Below are 24241 nucleotides of genomic sequence, written 5' to 3' on the forward strand. Positions count from 1 at the left end.
GTTTCTTAGCAGTGAGGCCTGGTGGGTGGTGCCTCTTGGATCCTCCTTCTGACTTACCTGGCAGCTTGGGTGCCTTGATGGGGTACCCCAGAGGGACTCCAGGCTGCTGAACCCCAAAGGGACCAACTCCTGTGGGAACAAGGAGAGCAGAATCAGGCCCCGGTAACTTGGGCCTGCAGCTCCTGCTAAGCCGACAGCCTCACACTCCAGTTTCTGCTCAGACAGCATGACCTCCCACTGTGTCCGGAATCCATCCTGCCTGCAGGGCCTTCCTGCCTCTCTGTCAGCATCAGCTGAGCCCTCCCCAGTGGGGCCACTTCCTCTGGGAAGCTGTGGGATTCTCTCCCTCCTGGGGCTTGGGCCACAGTTGGGGCCTGTAGCCCTCACCGCATTTGGCACAGACAGGTGGGTTTTCTGGGCGTTTTTCTGCTAGACAGAGGGGCGGGGGAGGGGGGAGCAGGCCTGTGAGTGATGCCACTTTGTGCTGAAGCCAGTCCAAGGCCGGAGCAGCAGGCGTGAGGGAAATTAGACAGGCCTTGCTGGGGTCCCCAGCCCCGCCCAGGAGCCTCTGCCTGGCTGGCCACCCTCTGGCCTGCCCACCCCCCTGAGGGGACCCAGCTTTGCCTCACCTGGGATTCCAGCAAAAGCTCCTGCTGCACCTGCAATGACGAGGAGCAGTGCTGCAGCCCTGCCACCCTGGGCACAGGGGCACCACTGGTCGGCGCCAGGCAGCACTGAGGGGCGGGCAGGCCTGAGAGTGGCCGTTCTGCCCGGACCTCCCAGCTCACACTGCCCTCACACGCACTCGGGGATTTCTGAGAAGTGTGCTGCCCATCTTGGCCGGCTATACCAGGGCTGCAGCACAAGAGGGGCCCACCTGGAGGGCCCTGAGCCCAGGGTCCCCACCCCCCACCCCCACCCCAGGCCAGAGGGCCTGAAGGTGGGTGGAGATTCCCACTGTGGGCCCCCAGCCCAGCCAGTGCATACCTGGGGCCTTGGCCTTGACTCCTGCTCCAGTGGGAACCCCAGGGAGCACCCCTACACCCGGGAACCGAGCTCCTGAGGGGGAAAGGGGGGCCAGGCAGTAAGGGAGGGAGGGCAGGCCTTGCAGACCCAACCTGGCACCCGCACTCCCCTTGGGTCACACAGCTGGTCTCCTGCACTGCCCCTCAGTGATGAGCATGGCTCATGGGGTGGGGGAGGGCCCCTTTGGTGGTAACTTTCCTTTCCTGTCCGACCCAAGGCCAGAAGACCTGAGTTTTGATCTCATGTCCTAGCCACGTGGGCTTGTGCTCTGCTGGCCTCATCTCTAAACTGGGGTTCATTTCCAGCCGCCCTGCCCACACCCTCAGAGCAGGTGGACAGTGAACGCCTGCATGAGTGGGAAGCCCGTGCCCTCGGGGGTCGCTCCCAACCACACCAGCAGCCTTCCGCTGCGGCTGGGAAGCTCCACTGCCGGCGTCTGGTGCTCCCGTCCCCCCTGCCTCCCCTGGGGCTGGGCCATCTCGGCGGGAGGGACAGGGGGAGGGACGCTCTGTCAACAAATCCTGCACAGCAGCCAGAATCTGGGCTTTTGGGGGAATTCGGGAGGTCATATGTTGGGTGGGGTGGCCGGGCCCTGGCAGGGAGAGGAGGATGAGAGGGCAGCTCAGAGGGTCTCCTGCAGGGCGGATGCGCTGGGCGGGCCCCCTGGTGACTCATGGCTTTTGGGAAACAGCTGGCCACACTGGGGACTTGGTGTGTCCTCGGGGGCCCACCTCGGGCTGTGACGATGGTCTGGGCCTGGGCCTGGGGTCAGACCTTGGGTGGGGTTGGAAGGAAGCTGACTGGCCTTCGTGGGGAAAGATGACCAGGGGCCTTTTGTCTGCCAGCCTGAGCTTTGATGCTGGTCAGGACCCAAGGTCCCTGGTGGCCTTGGCTTGGGGGGAGGTGAGGGGCCACCAGAGAGGCTGCCAGGGATGCTGTCCTCACTATGGGGTCCCCTTCTTCTCCTTGCCCTCACCTGCGCCTGGAAGCACTCCACCTGGGTATACACCTGGTAGCCCCACACCTGTGGCCAAAGAAGAAGGAGGAGCCATGAGCAGCAACAGCCTCTGGAAACCCCTCCCTGGCCCTCTTCCTCAGTGGATCCAGGGCTCCTGGACCAGTCCCTGGGTGCCCGGCAGGAACAGCCAGGGACACATGTGGTGGCTGCAGCCCTCCTCCCACGAGTCTCAGAAGGCATCTGCAAACCCTCCTGTGTCTCCTGGAGCCTGTTTACATGGCCGATCCAGCCCATCTCTGGGCTAACGGCTTCCAGATGTTCCCTCCCTACTGTGTGGCCAGCCTTTTGTTTAACCTGAAGTCACTTCCTCAAGGGCCTGGTGCAGAGGAATGAGGCCCAGATGGGGAGTCAGTGCCCCTTGGGCACACCCCAGCGCCGCCGTGATCATTGAGGGCCCTTCTGCACTGAGCCTCAGTGTCCCCATCTGTCACCTGAATGCCTGCCACAGAGCCTGCCTCTGAGGTCTCTTTCTGCTCCAAGATCCCAGAAGAAGGGCATGGAAGGTAGGCCAGGGCCCCTCTCCCCAATTTTAGACATGGCACCTCCCTCTGGGCCTGGCTGTCTTCCCCGCCCTGCTGCAGCCAGGCCCTGCCCTTCCTGCCCAGTGTGGAGCTGCGGGCCTCTGCCCCTCCCTGACCTCCGCCCTCCAGCTGCAGGGACTCCACACTGACCGGGCACTTTCCCAGGCTTCCCTACAGCTCCGGCTCCGACTCCGACTCCTACTCCAGGCTGAGGCACCACCGCACCTGTATGGAAGGGGCCGCGTCAGGCCCCGGTTCCACTCGGGCTTGCAGCCTTCACCTGGGCCATTCAGAACTAGCCACCATACCTGGAGACACTCCTAAGCCGCCAACACCGGCAACACCACCAAGCCCGGCGCCTACAGGGCCAGGAGTGGGAGAGGCGAGGGGTCATACAAGGAACAGTGGGAGGCAGGAGGGCCCTGGGCTGCACACTGAGGGCCCAGCCTTGAGGTCTGGCGTTGCCACCACCTCACTTTGAGACTTGGGCATAGCCGGTTGCCTCCCCAAAGCCCAGGAGATTAGAGATGAGGATTCTGCCCACCTGCCTCCCAGGAAAGGTTCTTTGCAAACTGGAGAGCCCAGGAAGGCCAGAGGGCTTATGGCACGCCCCAAGAGCAACACTCACCAGCCTTGGCGGCTTTATAGGCTGCAGCAGCACCAGCCACTCCGCCGGGCACGAGAGCCCCTGGGTAGATGCCTGCAGGAAAGGCCCCAAGCCCTGCAGAAGGGAGGACAGGATGAGGTCCTGAGCCCCAGCCCGCTCAACCCTGCCTGGCCCGGGAGGCCCATTTGAGGCTCTCCTGCTGTCTGCAGGACTTCCATGCCAAGCAGCAACTATTGCTCCCAGGACCGAGTTCGATGTTGGGGAGCAATATGTACCAGGCTGCTCTGCTCAGCCTGACAAAACTGCAGGGATCTTTCCGGGTCAAACTTCTGCACCCCCCTCCTCCAGAAAGCCTTCTGGAAGCCCCTCTGAGTTGAGCGACTCCTCTGGGCTCCTGGGGCCTCTTCCATCCAGCCCTCATCACTTCGTTACAACAGCTCCCAGGACCCAGCAGTGATTCCCTCGTGCCCTGGGCAGCTGCTCCAGGCAGGTGGTCTCAGCATCACCCCCACACCAGTACCCAGGACAGGCCTGGCCTGCACCTCTGTACCCCAACTTCCCTCCATAGTAGGCAGATGCCCTGGGCTTGGCTCTGGCCCCCAGAGGGGCATCTCGCCTGGATGTCAACACTAACCTGCCCCAGGGCCAACGCCTGCAAGCCCTCCGACACCTGCAGGGAGAAGGAGACAGAGCCAGGTGAGGAGAGGCTGGTGTGGAGCATCCTTCCTGGGTCCAGGCTGGGAAGGGTCTCGGGGAGTGGGGGCAGGAACCTCGCAATGCTGTGGCCACTCCGGCCCCTAAGCTGGACTCAAGCCTTCAGTACTCGGGGGCCAATCCTGATAAAATAGCAGCCACCGTTTAGTGACCAACTACTATGTGCCAACTACATGTGATTGCGTTGACCCCCCCACCGTCCCATGACAAGCCTGGACCAGGCCGTGCTTCCCCTAGAAGGCCCACCAGCTAATGGGGGACCCAGCGGGGCTTTCAGTAAAGACTGGAGCTGAACAGAATCTGCCAGTAAGACCTCACCCAGGCCAGGCCCTGCTTGCTTCCATGTTAGCCCCCACCCCAGGCCTCTCTTCTGCTTCCTTGCAGGGGTCCCCTGGCTCAGCCCCCACCCCCTCCCCTATATCTGGAGCCCCTTCTGTCCCCCACCATCTGTCCATCCATCTAGGCTGCCCTGCACTGCAGAGCCTCATCGCTTGCAGGCAGATGCTGAAATGTTTGTGAGAAGCCAAATGGGTTCCTCTGGCTCTCTCCTCACATCTGGGCCCCATTGCTCCTTTCCCCCTCCAGGAGACATTCCACAGCTCTGGCCAGGCCCGATGGGCAATCAGGTTGGAGTTCACAACCGTGCCGGGTTTGTTTCCAATTATGTGAGAATCTCTCCTGCCAGCACCAGTCCTGGCCGCCGGGGTCCCGAGCCCAGGGGCAGCCCTCTCTGGGGACTGACCCCAAATGTCGGGGACTGCTGAGCCCTGGAGGGTCTACCTGGCTTTCACTGGGTGTGGTTCCCACTCCCCCCGTTTCCTACTTGTGAGCTGGCCCCGGCTGAAACTCAGCCAGCCCCTCTATAAAGTGGGCCTCTAACTCCAGCCAGTCTCCCTTCTGGCAGGTGCGGTGTGGGGGTCAGGCTGGGCCTGGGGTGTGGCTGAGTTTACTTCCCAGCATGACGGCGCTGCCCCTCCCTAGCTCTGTCAGGGGCCCCTCTCAAGCCAGGCCTGTTTCCTGAGATCCAACGGGGCAGGAGACGCACTCGGGCCTTTCCTGACCACAAAGAAGCTGGGAAAAGAAGACGGGGACCGAAGAGAAAGTGAGAAGAAGCTGTGGCAGGTGGGGTGGGGGCAGACAGCCCCTCTGCAGCCATCTGCCCTCCTCACGCTGCCCTCAGCTGTCTGGTTCCAAGGGCCGTCTTTGAGCGTGACCAGCCCCACTGTGGCTTGTCCTCCTTCCCGTGGACTCACCTGGCCCAAACGCCCCAAGGAGGCCAGCCCCTGGGAAGGAGGAGCAACCGTGAGGAGCTGACCACAGCTGAGAGCCCAGGGCCCCGGCCGGCCCACCCCTCTCTCTTCCCAGAGTCAGAGAGCTCTGGAATCAAATCCTGCTGCCCCTACCTACTCTTTGCATGTGGGAGCAAGTCACTTCACCTCTCTGAGACTCAATTTTCCCACCTACAAAATGGCCAGTGTGACCCCGACCTTCTGGGACCAGTGGGCTTGTGAGCAGAAAGCACCCAATGTGTACAGCCTGCCAGGGCGCCCAGCAGGTGTCCCCAGCTCCTTCCTGTCCTCTCAGGTGGGCGGCGGGCCTCCAGCTGGTGCTGGGGGTGTGGGTGGTGCTGGCTCCCAGCTGCCTGGCCCCCCACTGAGAGCCCAGGCAGGGCCCTGGCCAGGCCACCCGCCATCTACTCGCCAAGGGATTAATTGTTCCCAAGCATGACACATGCTACCTGTGCCCCGTTCCATACTGCCTGGGCAGGCCGGGACGTCCCCAAGGCCCGGAGGTGGGGAGCTGCCCTGGGCCAGGGGCACTGTGGCACTGCCCAGCGTTCATAGACCTGAGGCTGAAAGATGACCTCAGGGAGGTCATGGAATCCAGCCTCTTTTCATCTAGTCAGATGTTCTGACTTTCTTTCTGGTCTACGCCTTCACCCTGAGCTGGAAGTTCTTTCAGAAGTGTAAACTAAATCTTTCATTAATAAAAGCTTCACTTTAGCAACCATCCATCGTAGGACGCTGAATGCAGTTGTCTCAGGCTTCCCTCCAGTGTTTAACCACCACCTGCCGTGTGTCCCCTGCTGCCAATGGGATCAACCAATCCCCCCTCTGGCTTTGCAGTCACAGCCTCCACAACTTAGGTTTTCTTGGCTAAGTTCGGTCCTAATTCCGTACCTTCGTTTATCTAGGCCTTCCTTGCATTCTCTCCACCATCAAAGACCCTGTTAAGATGGCTCACCCTCCAGGAAGACAAGATGCAGGATAAGCGTGAATCCCAAGGGCTCCCGGCCTTGCAGACCCACGGACCCCAGGGAAGCCCTTGCCCAGGCCTCCTGCCCCTGCCCCTCTCTTGCCTGGCCCCAGCTCTGGAGTTTCACAACCCAGATGGGCTTGCGGGAGGGGAATCTGGGTCTTGAAGATTCGTTTGCACTTGGATGATCGCACATCAGGATTTCGTAAGAGCTGTTGGACATGCACAGTGTCCTGGGGCCTCGGGCTTCAGAGCCGGGGAGACACGGAGCAGGGCAGGGTGCCAAGGCTGCATGCGGAGCATCTCATGCTGATGGGGCTGTAAATCTGGACGGAGACGCCATTTCCTCCACCTGCTCCTTATCCACTAGTGCTTCCCAGAGGGACCGCCCTCTCCCTTTCCTGTGGGTGTGTTCTTTGGAGCTGATGGTGGACCCTAGTGGCAGATCCGGGCCCCATGCGCAAGGCCAGGACAGATCTAGCCACATCTTCTTGTTGGAGAACTCCATGGTCTGGACACAGCTGGAAGGGGCCTGGGATCAGGAAGGGAGCTCATCTGGGGCCAGGGTCAAGAATTCAGCTCGGGGTTAAGTTCAGGGCTTAGTCTGGGGTCAGGATAAGGTCTCAGGTTGTCATCAAGGTCAATGATATGTAGGGTCTTGGCCTGGGGTCAGAGAGGGCTTGGTCTGGGGTCAGGGGACCATCCAGGCAGACTCTGGGCCCACCACCTGTGTCTGAGTCCCAGAGTCACGTTTACAGGCTCGGCGGCCAGTGGAACATCAATTCCTACCTTTGCCCCCAGCCTCAGGGCTGTTTCTGAGACCCTGTGCAAAGGAGACAGGGCAGCTGGGTACATGGGCACTGGCAGGGCGGATGCTGGACCCTCCTCACATAGAGGGGACATCAAGCTGCCTCCACCTCCTATTCCTGGAGCCCTGGGCTTGGTCCCAGCCTGGTCATGCCTGGGGCTGGCGCTGCCCACTTCTCCCCTCCCTCCTCCTGACCATTGGCTCCCTTGCTGGGCTCACAGCTCTGTGGCCCTCTCTTCCCTGCCCCGCCCTCTCTTGGTGCTCTGAGGCCTCGGGTCTTACCTGGCTTGGGAGGTTTGACTCCAGGCCCCAGTGCTGGAGAGGAAAGAGATAGGAGTGAATGGGAAGCCCAGCTTGCCTGTCCCACTGTTTATCCCCCCAGGGCAGAGTGAGGGCATAGTGAGTTCTCCCTCCCCAGGTCCTAAAAGGGCAGTCGGGGATGGCCCTCTCCTCACACAGGGAGCTGCTGGGAGCCCCGTGTTTAGACACTGGTTTGTGGTTTGTGCTCTCTCAGACCCAGTTTCCCAGCCTTGACGGGGATGATGATACCCACTCATGCTGTGGAGGAGCAAAGAAATATGAAAGCAGGCGGGGCCACCAGGGTAAGAGCTGGGGGAGGGGCGAGGGAGGCCCGCAGGTTCCAGCTCTCAAACACGTCACTCCCCACTGGACCCTGGGTCTGTGTAACGAGGGGCCCTCGGTGCCTTGACCTTTGGGGTTCTGAGGTCTGAGGACCTGTGTGTGCTGCTGGAGTGATGCTCAGACCTCGTCAGTGAGGGACCAGGTTTGGTTTCTGAGCTTACCTCCTACTCCCAGGCCTCCGAGCCCAGCCCCTGTGTTGAGAGAGAGACAGAGAGTCAGTGCCCTGGCAGAAAGCCGCCCCTCGACCATAGGCGAATCCATTACCGCCCAGCTACACGACCTCGGGCAAGTCCTAAGCTCCATGAGCCTCAGTGTCCTCGCCTGTCCCAATGGGCCAACAGCCAGGTGCCAGTTTGTGCCTGGAAGCGTGTTGGTAGCTGCCCTCACTTCCATATTGGTTCTGAACACTCAAATACTTTTCAAGTATCGAAAACATTATTTTTGATTTTCAATCGACTTTAAAGCATTATGCTTTTTTCTAAATTAAAAGAAAAGATGCCCCCCCCCCCATGTCATTGCTCCATCGTTCCAACATTCTGCCCGTTTTCTTTTGGGGGGGCTCCCAGTCTCCATCTGCACATGGTCATTGCTTTTAGATTGTTTTTGCCTGAAAAAACACTTCACCGTCTTTCACGACAGATAGCGTGTTCATACTTTTTAGGAGCTGTGTATGATTTCACAGTTTACTTAATCACAGCCTCCTGTCAGGTGGGTTTCCTGTTTTACATTTTTTTTTTTTTTTAAGATTTTTTTTTTTTTGTGAGGGAGATCAGCCCTGAGCTAACATCCATGCCAATCCTCCTCTTTTGCTGGGGAAGACTGGCCCCGAGCTAACACCTGTGCCCATCTTCCTCCACTTTATGTGGGACGCCGCCACAGCATGGCCTGACAAGCGGTGCGTCGGTGCGCGCCCGGGACCCGAATCCGGGCTGCTGGCAGTGGAGCGCGCGCTTAACCGCTACGCCACGGGGCTGCCCCCTGTTTTACATTTTTGCAAATAATACTCCTATGAACCTTGTTGCAGATCCTTCTTTCTTCTTCTCTTCAATGATTTCCCTTGAATGGATCCCCAAGAGGGGCTTAGTGACTTGACGACTGTGAAGGGCAGGGCTGCATGAAGGCGCCCACTTTCCTACAGCCTCGTTGTGTTTCCTCTTCCAGAAAATCTACGCTCTTAGCTGTGAAACAGCGCCACAGAAACTGCTCTTTAAAGCAGAAGTGACTTGCGGGTCCTCTGTGGTAGGGGCCAATGTCCTTCCCTTCTGCAGGGTCAGAATGTGCTTCTCTCAGGCAGGTTACCACAATCTGCCTCGCTGGGTGTGTGGAAGTTTCAAGTACATTACCTGGGTAATAGACTCCTCCCGGAACGGCACCAGGAACAGCCCCTGGGACCCCTGGAAGGAAGCAGATAGAGTCCTCCGTTAGCCAGAGCTAGGTCATGGTAACAACGCGGTGATTATTCTGCACGTCTACAGAGTGTTTCCTCAGTCGTGCCCCTCAAAGTGGCCCCTTGAGGCTGCAAGTGCAGGGACTACTACTTCCACCTTAACAGATGTGGAATCAGGCTCAGAGAGGCTGAGATGTGCCCAGGGACACACAGCTGGAAAGAGATGGAGCCTGGATTCAAACCCAGGCCACTTGTCTGAGGGTGACGGTTTGCACGGCGTTACCTGCCCCTCTCCCCCAGGAGAGGGCTCGGTGTGGGGCTGCGTCTGAGTGCCTTTCGCCTTTTGCTGGGCAGCCAACTCTTTCCAGCCCTGAGCAGCATAGGGAGGGGCCAGAGTTGTAGGAGGGCAGGCTGGGCTGCGGCAGCGGCAGCGAGCCGAGCTGTAAGGAAATGCGGCTGCGGCTAGAAAAATGCAGCCATTCCCACACTGATAGGACAGCTCGAGGTCAGCGTCCTCAGCCACTGGGCAGCAGTGGCTGGGTGGGGTTCTGGCTGTCTGACACAGAGCTGTCTTAGGAGGCGCCGGGGCCTGGAGTGGGGACACCATGAATGAGCAAAGTGAATAGTTTCCTCAGGAAAAGCTAATTCACTGGCCAGGCCAGGGGCCGTCTGCCCGGCCAAAATCACGGGTTCAGTCCCCACGGACCAGTGAAGTTCTCACTGGGGAACGCGGTGATGCTGGGCCCCAGACCCAGGCCTGAGCGTAGTCATGGCAACAGACGATCCTGGTGCAGACCAGTTCTGACTCTGCCACCACAGAATGGCCCCAGCCTTGAAAAGCTGCCTTGCCAACGCCCCGGCCTGAGCCCCAGCACCACCCTGCTGAGAGGGGCATGGGTGGGGTTGGGGGGACAGTGTCTGGCGGCCCAGCAGTGTGTCCAGAGGCCTCCTGGCCAGACGTCTGGCCTCTGTGGCCTGGTGATGCTGCACAGCTGGGTCTACTGGCCCCAGGGCCCTGTCAGCCTCAGCCTCAGCCCAGCAGGATGAGGGATGCCAAGCTGTCACGGCCACCCAGTGCCAGAGCCCCAGCACCACCCCTCAAGGGCCTGTGGCCCCCCAGGAACTGCAATCCAGGCCTGGAGTGTGCAAGAAATCTGGTCAGAGCCTCGAGGGCTCAGAGCGGTGGCCCCAGGAGGCTGGTCCTGCTGGGAATGAGTGCTCGGCCCTGTCATCGGCTGCCAAGCACACACATGGCCTGCCTCAGGCCTTTGATGCCTTCCCTGGCTCGGGCCTCCAGCTCTGAGCACTGTCTCTTCTGTGCTTTTCCCTGTTGTGCTCCAGGCCTTCCTCTGCCCTGGCCTCTCTCCCTCCTCCCCTTTCTCTCCCTCTCCGTCCTTCCTTACGGAGCACCTCTCTGCTCCTGGCTCCAGAGCAGACTGCAGGAGCAGTGTTGGCAGGGAGGGAGCAAGGGGCTCAGGACAGACCCATCTGGCCTCTGATCCTGGCTGCACCACTTCTTACCATCTGTGTGACCTCGGGCAAGTCGCTTAACCCCTCTGAACCTCAGTTTCCTTTTTAGCAGCGTGGGGCTGATAACCACTGCCTTGCAAAGTTGTCGCGAGTGGTCAAAGGGTCCCGGTGAGAGACCTGGCCTGCCTTGGACCTGGCTCACAGTGATCGCTCAAAAACCAGATAGTGACCCTCTGACTCCACTTTGCTGCAGAGTACATGGCCTGGGGCCAGGTATACTGAAGATGTTCAATAAATGATGGATGAATTAGGTGGAGTGGAGGCAAAGATGTTGCCTGTAGGTCTGAGTCCAACCTGTTCCATCCTCAACCGCCCTAAGGGCTCCCTACCTCCGGCTGGTCTAGCCCTTAGGCCTGGCTGAACCCCCACCTCCTCCCCTGGGGTTCTGCTCCCCCACACCCACCTGTGGCAGGGCCCTCCCTGGCTTCCCCTCTCCCCAGCGCCTGCCCCTCTCTCCCCAGATCTCTCTTCTCCCACTCTCCATCCCGCAGTTCAGATCCCAACCGCATTTGCCAAACCCTGTGCCTGAGCCACGACAGTCTGGGGAGCTGGAGATGTTGATGCCCGCTCTGCAGTGAGGAGATGGAGGAGGCGTGGTGGGTGTGAAGGGTTCTGCCCTGCCTCCTCTCGTTGAGTGCAGAAGAGGTGAGAACAGAAGAAGACAGTAGTCCATCGTGGGCCTTCAAGAGGCAGCAGCCTCCTCTCACGCTCCAGTGGCTCATCTTCCCTCCCACCTCCACTCCTTGGCCTGAGCAGTTCCTCCTGCCAGGAATGCCCTCTTCTCTCTCCAAGTCCTGCCCTTCTACCACGACTGAGCTCAGATTCTCCCTCCTGCCTTCTCCGAGCCTGAGGTTCTCACCGCTCAGCTGGCCCCAGCTTTTGGCCTGGAGCACACTTGTCTTGTTTTATGTGGGTTTGGCCGGTTTCCCCGGCTAGCCCAGGGTGGAACTTGTCTCTTGCATCTTAGAATCATGATCCTAGACTCTCAGGGATCATAACAGTCTTCTGGCTTGAGCTGAAACTCCTTCTGCAAACATCCCCTTGTTCTCCTGCTTGCATGCCTCCAGTGACAGGAAAATCACCACCTCCCAATGCTGTCAGCCTTACCTGCAGAGAGCTTTTTCTTCTATTGAGAGAGAATCTGCCCTTTGGCTCTCCAATTTCGCCTCCCAGAGTCCCACAGACTGAGGCTCACCTCTCATCCACAGACAGCCCCTCAAACATTGACCTTTTTTTCAAGGTCTAACCTCCAATGTGAAGCCTTCCTGGATTTCTTGGGATTCCTTCAGGCCACCCCTTCCCCCAGTCCTGTCTGCTTCCTCCATCACGGCACGCTGCTCCCCACTAGCCAAACATGGTGTGAGTAGCCAGAGAGAAAATTAAACCTTATAAATGTGCACTAATTACAAGGGTCGATGGGCCCAAGTTGGCAAATTCTGAATAAGAAGATATATCACTTTAAGAATTCACATTCCCAGAGATCTCATATTTGATGCATTTTTTGCAGTTATTACATTGCTGGAGCCTCCCATTGGCCCTAGGAGATAAGTATGGCAAAGATGTTTCTTCCCATTGTACAGCCAGGAAACCAAGAGCCAGCGAGATGAAGCGCCTGGCCCGGGACCCACAGCCGACCCGAGTCACACGCAGGGCCTTCTGCCTGGGTCCTGGTCTCCAGGTTCAAAGACCTGGGGGAGGGCTGTCTGGGAGTGAGCAGCGGGCCAGCAGGCCTGGCAGGGGGCTTTGCCAAGTCCAAGTCCAGGGGGCCGGCCTGGGGAGCAGATAAGACCGCACGAAGCTGTTTGTTGTTTGCATGGAGAAAGGCTGCCAAGGGTTTTTCGAAAACAATCTGTCCTCCAGTGGGTGGCTTGGTCCCCTCCCTTTCCTGGGCATGTCTGCCCTCCTGCCTGGGCCCCAGCAGATGCAGAGGGCAGGATCAATCCCTGAACCAGAGGTCCTGGGCCTGGAGGCTCATCGGAGTCACCTGGGAAGCCTTGACAAAACCTCCACGTCCAGGTTCCTCCCCAGACCAAATAAAACAGGAATTCTTGGATGGGACCCCAGCATCATTGTGTAAAGTTCCCTGGGTACCTCCAATACGCAGCCAGAATTGAAAACCCCTGTTCTAAATCATCTTCAGTTCTGAAATCAGGAAAAAAAAACTAATAGTATTCTGGGGGATGGGAGAGAATTACACTTGATTTAATTCTTCTCTCTCTCTCTTTTTAAATGGCATGGGGGTTAGGGGCAGCTGGTCCTCAAAGCTACTTTGGACCCATCCTAAATGGGTCTGGACCACCCTTTCCATCAAAGTCCGCCTGGGGAGCTCCTTTCTTGCCTCCACTGGCAACATGGATCTTTGGAGCCGGGAACTCATGGGGGTGATGTCCTCTTAGGGTCGAGGGAAGCTGGGCTCCCCCAGGACACCCAGGTGGGTGGCTCTGTGTATGTGTGTGCGTGAGTGTGTGAGGGTGGGCATGTGGGTAAGGGTGTGTGTCTGTGCCCCTCTCGCCCCCTGATCTCTCTAGACCTCAGTGGGCTCTGAGCACAAACCCCAGAGGACCTCATCAATTCGCACATCCCTTATTTGGACCCAGCACTCTACCACCTGAGACAGAGCTGAGATTTATGTTTGCAAGGAAAGGGCAAGGCCTGCTGAACGTTGAGCGCCGTCACTGAGGGCACAAGGAGAGGCTGCATTCTGCTCTAGGGCGTGCCCACCCTGGAGGACTCAGCCCCAGGCCTGCGCCTCCCCAAACGTTGCCTGGTACCTGGCCCCCACCCCCTCATCCTTTGGCCCAGGGCAGAGAGCTGGCTGGTACTAACTCTCTGGGCTGCCTTAGCCTGTCTGAGCCTCGATTTCCCCATTTGTAAAGTGCAGATGATAATTCGGCACTCTCAGGGTTCCTGTGGGGATAACTGCCGTGCTCTAGGTGGGAGCTCTGTCTAGGAAGGCAGGTGTTCAGAGGCATGCCTGGGGAAGGAGGGGTTCAGGCAGGCCCAGAGCTGCTGCTTTTAGGCATCAGGGCGGCTGGTCCTCTGGGGTTGTCTTGCTTCCCCTGCTGGACCCCACCTGATGGTATGCACGTTCCTCGGCCTTGTCCAGGCCCGGGAGCTGACCTCTGCGCAGGAAGCCCCTGCTCCCAGCTGTCCTGCCCAGCCGGTCAATCTCACGGAAACAGCTGCCGCTCCTGCCCAGCACCCCTACTCCAGCCCTCCGGCCTGAGCCTGCTCCACCCTCTGCACCCTGCCCTCCTCTGGCCCCCACTGAAGGTCCAGTTCTCACGGCAAGGAGCACTCCCACAGAAACCGGACCCCACCCAGGCCACCGCACCAATGACTCTTCCCACGGCCAGGAGCACCTTCAGGGGCCTCCAGTGGGCCACTCCGAGGGTCCCCCGAGGTGCGTAGCAGCCCCATGGGGGGCACACACCTAATGGGCCAGGACGGCCCTGAGGTCCACCGCAGCCTCTGCCTCCAGCCACACCCTCTGCCGGGAGATGCACCCCTTCCTCAGCTCCCCTCTCCTTGCTTGTGCTCCACACCACACACACAGCCACACTCAGAGCCACAGTCCACACCAGGGACGCACCTGGACACCAGCTCCCCCCCCAGGATGTGCCTGTCGGGTGGCAGACTTTGCACACGCTAACACGCCCTTTCACATACCCTACTCCCGAAACACACACATTTGTCCAGGGAGGAACCTGGACAGACATTCATCCCCTCCCAGAAAACTCTTCCACTATTTGGTGACGTATTTGGGCATATACACACATACACACCTGTGCAATAGCATGCAACACACTTGTTCACGTGTGTATGCATGCGCACACATGTATGCACACACACACACTCACACACACTCAGAAGTCCCAGCCCTCCTCACCAGGGACAGACCACAGTGGCAACTTTCCAACCTGCAACCCGGTAATCAACTTAACCCTGACCTTCCTCGGAGGGGGGTCTTGACCTCTCAGGGGACAAGGAACCTGCTGAGGTCATAGCTCACGGCGGCTGGGCTGGCCTCCAATCCAGGTCCCCTGCCCCCAAGGCATGTGGGCACACCTGCCAGGTCCACAGGTGTGCAAACTGCCGGTGCCCAAAGCCCCATGGGACCCTGCCGGCCCTCTCCAGCGTGCTCCCTGCCCCTCCCCGGGAGGACTCCCGGGACAGAGCAGAGGCCCCGCAGCTCTCCTACGGCAGCAGGACCTGGCCCCTGGTTGGGAGCATCCTGAGTCAGGAGGCATGTGGGTGACAGGTTCCTCCTCAGCACAGGCTGGCTCCCGGGACCAGCAGTTCCAAGGATCCAGTGGCTGAGGCGTTCCCACCCGGGACCCCCAGAGGACGCGGGGGTGAAGGCGCCCTCTCACCATCCATCAGTCCAGCCACCTGGCCGGGAGGCCCAAGGGCTGCGGGCAACTCTGGGGAGAGGGTGAGGCCTACCTCCAGGCTGCGAGGGGTGGACGACGGACAGCAGGAGCAGGAGGACTCCGGGCCGCAGGGCTGCCGCTGTCAGACCCGCCATCTCGAGGAGAAATGCCCCAGCCCGAGTTCCGCGCCTCGTTTTATCCCCAAAGCGTAATTGCTGCCTCGCCGGCTGAGGGAAGGAGGGAGGGAGAGAGGGCGGGCAGGAGGGCGGGAGAAGGGGGAGGCCTGGGGGAGGGGGCTGCGAGGAGGGGGGCAATTACGAAACGCGGGCTCACAAGCCTCCCAGGCTGGGTCGGACTGGACTGGACTGTGGGCTTGTTTCCTTAAAACACACAGCCGCGCGCACAGTCGCGCGCGCGCGCGCACACACGCACAGAGTTCTCCCCCATCTCTCTCGCCTTCCCTCTGTGGCTGTTCTCTCACTGCTGGCCCTGTTCCCGCCAGAAAGTGCGAGGGGGACCTTTGCCAGGACAGCCCTCCGGAGAGGAAGCAGGAGGGAGGGCCCTGCAGCCCGGCCAAAAATCCGGCCCCAGCCAAGGCCTGAGTGGCCAGGCCCCCGCCCCTCCGGCTGGGCCCTGGGCCCAGTGTGGGGACACAGGCCAGCTGTCCCGCGCCTCTGCCCCCACCCCAGTCCTCCAGACTCCCCCAACACCCCCGGCCCCGCCACAGACAGGCCCTGCCCCAGGCTGGGGAGGGAGGGTGTTGGGCAGGTCTGAGGTCTGGGGCCCAGGTCCAGTGTCTGCAGAGGCTGAGGGGCTGGCTGTCGGCAGAATGGCCTGGAAGGTGAGATCACGTTGGTGCTGCCCCCTGGGGCATCGGGGGGAAGGAAGGGGGGCCTGGTGCACTACAGGGCTCCATTCTTCGCAGGCTAAGGTCACAGTCTCCTGCCTGCAGCTGGGGAGAGGGTGTTGGGCCGGTCTGGGATCCATGCCTGCAGAGGCCAAGGGGCTGCACCAGGGGAGTGGCCTGGGAGTTAAGGCCATGCTGATGTTGTCCCCTGGGGCATCTAGGGGACATGTGGGAGACTCTGACACACCACAGGGGGTCCATTCGTCATGGGTCAAAGTTGCACTCCCACGTGCAGGCTTGTGCAGGCCACAGTGTCTGCTGAAGGTCAGGCCGGACCCCCAAGTGCCCTGCGGGGGACCAGGGAGCTGGGGAGCCCACCCAGACTGGCAGGTGGCCCAGCCCCTGTTTATTACTCTGACTCCAATGCTGAGCCCTTCTGGCACCCAGACCAGACTTGGGAACCCCTAAATTACTGATTCTCGCCCCACCCCAGAGGCCCGGGGCCGACATTCCTCTGGTGGCCAGGAGGGGGCGGCCCCGCGCTGAAGCAGCTGGGCCCTGCATTTCCAGGACTTGGGTTGTTCACGCCTGCCTGAGCAGAATGAGGACCCTGGTGAGGCAGGGTAGGAGAGGGTCGTGCGGCTCCCGGCAAGTGGGGAAGAAATTTGGGAACCAGAGGAAAGCGGAGAGAAACTGGTACTTGCCCTGGTCACGGCCTGTCAGGGGAAAAAGTCGAGGTCGAGTTCTGAGAGCTTTTCCCTGCACCTGGTTGGAGAATGAGGGGGACACAGCAGGGGTGGCCAGGAGTGCAGGTGTCAAAGGCCAGGCATTGGACTCAGGTGGACCCAGGACCAAATTCTTGCTCTAGACTTTCTATGGGGGTAACCTCTTCCTAGAGCTTCAGTTTGCTCATCTGTCAAATGGTGATAAATAGCCTTGCCTAGGGGAGTTATTGCAAAGATAAGTAAAATGTGGTCAGCTATTTTCACACCATGACTGCCAGATCGAAAACGCTCCATCCTCACTTGGGGCTGGTACTAGTTCTGGGACACTATTACCACCACTACTTCTGCAAGCACCACCCCTGTTTTCAGTGTAACTGTTGGCTTGACTCTACGCTGGGCCACCTTGGGACCCAGGGCCGTCCCTCGTCTCCCTGGCCTCGGGCAGCACAGCTCCAGGATTGGGCAGGGCTTGGCATGCCGGGATGACTGGCTTGAAGCTGTGTGTCACTTTCAGTGTGTGTTATTTGGGGGTGCTTTGGGGTAGCTGATGGAGATTACGAGCCCAAGCCAGCTTTTGTTGGTGGGGTAGAGGCTGCTCAGGGTCAGGGTCTGAGGCTCAGTGCCTGGGATGTGCCTGCTGGGGGAGGGGAGGCAGGGAGTGCATGTGTGTGCTCGGCCCCTCCTGGGAAGGTGAAGGCAGGGGGTGCTGGGGAGGAGCTGGGCCCCACTCCTCCCGGGGCAGTGACGTGGGCAGGAACCGGCTTTCAGACTTGCAAACCGCAGTCTGCTCAGAGTCTTTATTAATTCCAGGACCGGGAGAGAGGCTGAAGCCAGAGGCAGAGGGCTTGCTGTGGGGGATCCAGGAGAGGTGAGGAGAGGCGTTCTCAGGGATAGCCTGGAGGCTGCAGGGCCAGACCTCTCCCCGCACAGCCGGGCCCTGTGTCCTGCCCCTACCTGTGTGCCCACTTCTTCTTAGTGTCCCATGCTTGTTGCAGCAGCTCCACTAACTCATATTTAGCAAGGCTCTGTGTATCTCCAAAGGGAGCTTCAATTCAGAATCGAACCCATGAAGCTGATTCTCCAGTGCAGTTTAGCGCAATGCATTCAGCACATACGTAAGGACTGGGGGTCACAGTTATTAACCAACATTCTTTCACTCATTTGCTTACACGTTCAAGACACCCAGCAGTGCTCTGCTCTGCGTAGCTGAGCAGAGTCAATCGGGTCGTAAATGTAGAACTGCCCACAGAGAGATGCCTAGTGCACCGAATGCCAGATGAGCTTGGCCTCACCTGCCCACTTGCTGCTGGGCATCCAGGTGAGTCACTGACAGGCCATCTCTGTCCACAGCTCCTCCAGGTGCACTTGTTGAGGAAGGACAGAGCCACCAGCCTCCACATGACCCTGAGCATGTCATTGCTTTACTTAGAAATCCTCAGTTGCCTTCCGGATAAAGTCCAGACTTGTGGGTGTGGCCTTCAAGGCCTTGCATGACCCAGCTTAATGGCTCTGCCACTTTCCTTCCTCCTGGCTGGCCTCCCTTCTGCTGGCACAGCTGTTCCCCAGCCCTCAGACTTGTCCTGGAGGGCTGGAGCTGGACCTCTGTTGGCAAGGTTCCCTGGTCTCAGCTTCCATCCCTGCAGGTCTCTGCCCTCAGCGTCCTTGCCCCCCAGACTCCTCTTGGGGGCCTTGGTGTGGGCTCCTTGGGTGCCTCATCTCATTCACCACTGGCCTGGCCACCACTGAAGGCAGTTTGAGGATGGACTGTCTCCCCTTCTTGCAAGAGTGTTGAACAATAAGCACAGATGTGCCCTCCAGGAGATGGGAGCAGAGGCTGCTGATGTAGACAGACCTCCAGAATCCTGGGGCTGTGGTTTCTGTTTTCTCCCTTGTCTATACATGGTATTTTTATCTGTTGAGTGCGGGATGTGCCTTCTGCATGGAACCTTGGACCAGAGGGAGAGCTGGGCGTGGGCCGCCTGGCTGGCCTAGGAAGAGCTTGGTGTCAGCCAGATCCAGGACCCCTGCTGTGCTCCCCGCCAGTGCGTGGCGGCCTCTGCTGTCAGTCATCTACACATCCATGTGAGTGCGGGTCCCTCCAGCCAGTCCCAGAGGAAATGAGGTCAAGGTTACACGAACAGGGGGCATGAATTTCTCCCGTGGGCCCAAGTGAGGCTTGGGACAGAAGTGAGTGCTGGCTGGCTAGCGTGGGTTCACGTGTAGACATCCAGGAGAGAATGAGCAGCAAGGTAGGGTGACGGACCTTCCTGGATCCACCCTCTCTCATCCATGAGACCCAGCTACAGACATTAAGGCCAGAACCTGCCCTTCCTCTGATTTTAAATTTTCTAGTAGCCATATAAAATAAAAGAAAATGTAAGTAAAATTAATTTTAATAATAAGCTGTATTTAACTCAATACGTCTAAAATATTATCATGCAAACATGTTATTGATATAAAAATTATTAACGATGTATTTTGCATTCTTTAAGTCTTACTACTAGCGTGGAAGTTACACTTGGAGTGCATGTCAGTTTGGACTACTCACATTTTGAGTGCTCAGCAGCCTCATGTGGCCAGCAGCCGCCAGAGTGGACAGCACAGCTCGAGACCTTGAGGGGCTGGTGAGGATGGGCCTGACTTAGGGTGAGCGAGGGGGAAACGCTGAGAGCGGCTCCTGCTGCTCAAACGTTACAGGTAGGGCGGGGCAGGAGGACGAGGTAGACGGCAGGCGGGGAGGGTGTTCTTGAGGGCGGCAGGGGGTGGCCTGGGGCACACCCCGGACAGGCAGCCCCAGGGGAGAGGCCCTGCCCTTGTGCTGGGGACCCAGCCTGAGAGGGCGGCCACCTACTGAGCGGCACCAGGCAGCGTCGGCCCAGAGCCAACAGTCCGGCTGGAAAACGAGAAAGGCCTTCTGTGGCTCATCCCTCCCCAGAGGTGGCCTGGGACCCCTCTGACAGCGGGCCAGGAGAGGAAGGGGCCTGCTCCGGGGCAGGTGTCAGGCTTCCCTAGAGGTCAAGGGTCTGCAGCCGACAACAGACAGACGCTGCTGGTCTGGGGCCCTGCTGAGTCTGGCTTCATCACGCAGGAGCCACCGAGGGAAGAGACTGTGCTCGGAGCGGGCTTGGGACTTTGGGGAGGGGCTGGAATTACAGCACAGGGGGCATCTGCAGCCCCCAGGCTGGGGTGCAGAGCGGGCCAGTGGTGGTTGTTGTGGTGGGGACTAACATGATTAGTGTGTGAGCTTGGGTGGGTCACCTACAAATACCACCTGATAAGGGTGACATCAATGGTGATTAATCCCTAGAAGCCCCCGTTTCCTCTTATGGAGACAGGCGTCTTCATAAGCCTTTAAGATTGAAAACTCATGTCTGTAAGAGTCCGGTATACAGCAAGTGCTCAAAGGTGGGATGGGGTCCTTGGTGCCATTTCAGGCAACTGAAGCAGACAGTTGAGGCTGGGGAGGGGGAGTCCCCAGGAGGAAGCCCCGTGTCCACACGTACCCTCCCCACCACCGCCCTGGGATGCCCCAGCTCCTGAGCTGCGCGCCTCTGATCCAGCAACCTCTGCGCAAGGCTGTGCCTCTGCCCGGGCCGGGTGTTTGCATGTCTGAGTCATTTGTCAGTCTGGGTCTTTGGCCGGTGTGAGCCGGGGGGTGGGTGTCCCGGACTGGCCGTTCTGCCCCGTGCTGTTCCCACCTCGCCTCATGGGCTGTCTGCTGCAGTCTAGGGGGAACACTGCGAGCTGGGCACCCCCTCCCCAGGGGGCCCGGGATGGAGGAGTCCAGAACACGCCTCTCATTTGTTTGACACTTGACAGTTTACAAAGCACATCTCCGTTTGCGATCGGGGATATTATTATCTTCGTTTGTAAACATAGGGGTTAGGAGCACTGTCTACAGACTCCGGCTGCCAGAAAGAGCACTCTCAATATCTCCCTGAGCTCTATTTAATTTTAGGTCTGAGACCCTGTCACATCGGCAGGCAGCAGTAAATTCCATCCCAGTTGCTAGGTCTCTCTGTCCCTACCCTCCACCCCCGGCCAAAATCCGGGCGTCTTGTGTGGGGCTTGGAAGTCTCGATGGGCCCTGGGGACTCCATGAGCCCCTTTTGGCACCTCTGTGCCTTTGTGCACCCCAAGACTGTTCAGAGGTTGGGGAGCCTGGGGCCTGGGCCGTCTCTGGGGATGCTTGCAAGGTGTGATCCACTCATGGATCCCACTGGGGACTCTCCATCCCCAGGGCAGGACAGCTTCCCCCCCGCCTCCTGCCCCTCTAGGATACTCACTCAAAGAGAAGATGACTTCAGACTGCTTTGGCTTGCAGCCTGAGGGGCTGAGAGAGGGGCAGGGCTCAGGGTGGACACGCACAGGTATTCGAGAAGCCAAAACATCCTGCCACCCAGGTGAGGACACTGAGCACACTGGCCCAGGGTCACCCCAAGGCATTGTGGCCTGGAGCTGAGGCCTCTGGGGTATTTCAGCCTGCCAGCCACACTGCTTTCTGAGGGGGCGATGGCCCCAGCTTTGGGGTGCACTCAGCCCCTAGAGAGCAGGGCCCTTTCTTCCCTGGGCTGGGCACCCCACGGGTCCGCGTGCTGGCTCTGGGAGCTGACAGAGCTGTCCACGCTTCCTCCCTTGGCACACACAGCAGTGCTCCCTCCTGCTCGCCCTCCTCACCCTGCCTCCCCCCCGCCCACCGTGCCCAGGAGCCCTTTCAAGAGCCTGAGCTGGTAACACTGCCAGGCAGGGAACCCTCTTCCTCCTGGGCTCTGCCGGTCTCTATCCCTATACCACGTCTGGCCACTCTCTGCCTTGGGCAGACCCCTCCACCTGTGCCCGGAACCCTCAGCTGGCTTGATTCCTGTGGCACCAGGTGGGTCGTCCAGGCTGGGCCCGGCAGCTGCCAGGATGCAGGGTGGGAGGCAGCCCGGGCCGGGCCAGGGGCTCCTGCAGGGCCTGGGTTATCTGCTCCTCTTTGTTCTGTTCTCCACATTCCTGAGCTGCCTGTTCTGGCTGGGCATCAGGTCCTGGGAGGGGGGACAGACAGGACATCGGCACCTGCAGTCCTGGGAAAGTGGAGGCAATCAGGAAGGCTTCCCGGAGGACGTGATGCCAGAGCTGAATCCTGTTTACTTCTTTCAAAGGGAGATGTGTTTTGGGTAGCGTGTGCAAAAGCAGGAGGGCTGAAGGCAGCCCTGTCTGAGGCCCGGGCCTTTGCCCTTCAGCCCACCCACAGGCTGCCTGCCTGCCTGCTGGGGGAGCTTCCGGAAGCACAGACCCCAGCTGTCCCCACCCTGCTGAAAGCCCACTGGGAGGATGCTGGCCCTTCCTGTGCAGCCTGTCCCGCTCCGCCAGCACTATTCCAGTTGCGGGCTGTGACCCATCGGTGGGTGTCGAGTTGGTTTAGTGGGTCAGGCAGAGCATTTTTTTTTTTTTATTTTTTTTTATTTATTTTTTTTTTTTTTGTGAAGAGATCAGCCCTGAGCTAACATCCGCCAATCCTCCTCCTTTTTTGCTGAGGAAGACGGCCCTGGGCTAACATGGGTGCCTATCTTCCTCCACTTTATATGGGACGCCACCACAGCATGGCTTACCAAGCAGTGCGTCGGTGCGCGCCCGGGATCCGAACCAGCGAACCCCGGGCCGCCGCAGCGGAGCGCGCGCACTTAACCGCTTGCGCCACCGGGCCGGCCCCAGGCAGAGCATTTTTAAACGAGAGAAGAGAATAGACACCAGTGTGAGGCAACTGACCAAATCAGCCTTGGGTCTTGAATCTTTCTTCCGAGTTATGAGTGTTTGCATGTGAGTACTGGATTTTGATGAATTTTTTCCTGCATGTCACAGTCAGAAAGTCTGAAAGATGCTGTTGCAATGACTGTTTACAAATCGTTCTCACCTCTACCCTGGGGGCTGTGGTCCTGCCCGTGGGAAGGAGGCCCGCTCTGAAGTAGGCACCGCAATGTGGCTGAGCGAACGGACAAGTGAATAGGAGAAGGGAGACCCCCTTTGCTACATACCTCCCTGACCCTCTTGGCTTGGCCACATGTTGGGCTCTGCCAAGCTGATAAGAACTGGGGTCTTGGCGCCCAGGTTTGGGTCGCCGGTGTTCTTGGAGGTAGCTGTGCCTGTTCCTGGCCCCAAAGCCCTCCAGACTCCCCAGGGGTCCCCTTGAAGGACATCTTGGGGGAGATCAGCGATTTCAGAGTGTGTTCCTCAGAACCCCAAAAATAGAGATGGGCTGCTGGGCGGGCAGGGCGCCAGGCCCCACCCAGCTGGTACCGAGGCAGACCTGGTTTTGTTTGGTTTGTACACCAGGCTTGTATACCAGAGTAACATTTCATTTGAAGAAAGGCTTCTGGGGCTTCAAAAATCATGAAAACCACCATTCTGGTGGGACGGCAGGGTCCTCAGGAGACTGGCGTTCCATTCCCTGACCTGTGCCAATTGCCGTGTGACCTGGGGAACTTGTCCGCTGTCTGGGCCAGGAGCCCCCTCTCAACATTGGGGTGCAGACTGGAACAGTGCTTCTCAACCCTGGCCGTGCATTAGAGCCCCTGAGAGTTTCTAAATCCCACTGAACAGGCTGTGCCCCAGCCCGGAATCTCTGGGGCGGGGCGCAGGTGTGGGCATTTTTAAAGCTTCCCGGGAAGTTCCAGTGCACAGCAGTGTTTGAGAAACACTGGGCTTGATGGCCCGTCTCTGCAAGTGACCCTCCCACAGGGGGCTCTGGCTGTCAGGCCAGTGGTTCTCAGCGTTTAACGAGCATCATAATCAGTGGTTCTCAAAGTGTGGTCCCAGGACCAGCAGCATCAGCACCACATGAGAACAAACTTGTTAGAAATGCAGATTCGTGGGCCCCACCCCGGATCTTCTGACTCAGAGACTCTGGGGTGGGGCAGTAACCTGTGCTTGACCAAGCCCAGCAGGTGACGCTGATGCACGTTCCAGCGTGAGAAACACTGTCCTAACCTTGACCGTCAGGGTCCTCTGCATGAGGGCCGCCTGTGTCTCCCAACCACAGCGTCTGCTTCTGGAAGGAAGGCGGAGGTTTCCAGAGGGTGTGTTCATCAGCTCGGGCTGCCATAACAAAGGACCACAGACCGAGGGGCTTAAACAATAGGAATTTATTGCCTCACAGCTCTGGAGGCTGGAAGTCCAAGATCAAGGTGTTGGCAGGGTCGGTTCCTTCTGACACCTCTCTCCGTGGCTTCTAGAAGGCCGTCTTCTCCCCACATCCTCACTTGGTCTTCCCTCTGTGTGTCTGTGTCCTAATCTCCCCTTACCAGTCGTATTGGATTAGGGCCTGTTCTAACGACCTCATTTTAACTTCATCACCTCTTTAAGGACCATGTCTCCAAATACAGTCACATTCTGAGGTCCTGGGGGTTAGGGGATCATCATATGAATTTTGGACACAAATCCACCCATAACAAAGGCCTTCTGGGAGCTTGGGAGGAAGGAGGTGGCCCTGTCCCAGGCCCCAAGTGCAGGGAGGGAACCTTCTGGAAGGAAGCCCTCCAGATGCTCTGGTTGCTTTCCTGGCCATCCACATTGCTCATTGCACCCTTGCCTGAAAGAAGACCCCCCAGTGCTGATTCTTGCCTGGGTTTGAGGGGTGGGTTTCAGGGGGTGTGTGCACCCCCTGAAACAATATTCGAAATGTCCTGTATAGGAGAGGTGTCCCCTGCCCTGCACGGACCTCTCCAAGGGTCTTTCCTGGTCCCGTTGTGTTACCAGATGGTCTGAGCATCTGGGACGGCTTATGATTGTTCTCATTCATTTCTTTA

General features: G+C 59.0%; 1 protein-coding gene across 7 annotated transcripts in view; it reads right to left on the reverse strand.

Moving 5' to 3' along the window:
- The window catches only part of ELN (elastin), a 32337-nt gene extending 17061 nt beyond the window's left edge, over window positions 1-15276 (reverse strand). For 5 of the 7 annotated variants that reach the window (XM_058568969.1, XM_058568968.1, XM_058568973.1 and 2 more), the window contains exons 1-12: window positions 14956-15276; window positions 8936-8986; window positions 7754-7783; window positions 7233-7265; window positions 3807-3842; window positions 3194-3286; window positions 2874-2924; window positions 2716-2790; window positions 2003-2050; window positions 988-1059; window positions 630-659; window positions 58-129 (exon numbers count right to left, since the gene is read on the reverse strand). In XM_058568969.1, the coding sequence (XP_058424952.1) occupies window positions 58-129; window positions 630-659; window positions 988-1059; window positions 2003-2050; window positions 2716-2790; window positions 2874-2924; window positions 3194-3286; window positions 3807-3842; window positions 7233-7265; window positions 7754-7783; window positions 8936-8986; window positions 14956-15037 (673 nt within the window). In that variant the 5' untranslated portion in view covers window positions 15038-15276. The remainder of the gene's footprint in view (window positions 1-57; window positions 130-629; window positions 660-987; window positions 1060-2002; window positions 2051-2715; window positions 2791-2873; window positions 2925-3193; window positions 3287-3806; window positions 3843-7232; window positions 7266-7753; window positions 7784-8935; window positions 8987-14955) is intronic. The other 2 variants (XM_058568971.1, XM_058568972.1) reach the window with 2 other exon arrangements.
- Window positions 15277-24241: the final 8965 nt, after the last annotated feature.

This window comes from Diceros bicornis, chromosome 26 (genome assembly GCF_020826845.1).
Source record: "Diceros bicornis minor isolate mBicDic1 chromosome 26, mDicBic1.mat.cur, whole genome shotgun sequence".
NCBI lineage: Eukaryota > Metazoa > Chordata > Mammalia > Perissodactyla > Rhinocerotidae > Diceros > Diceros bicornis.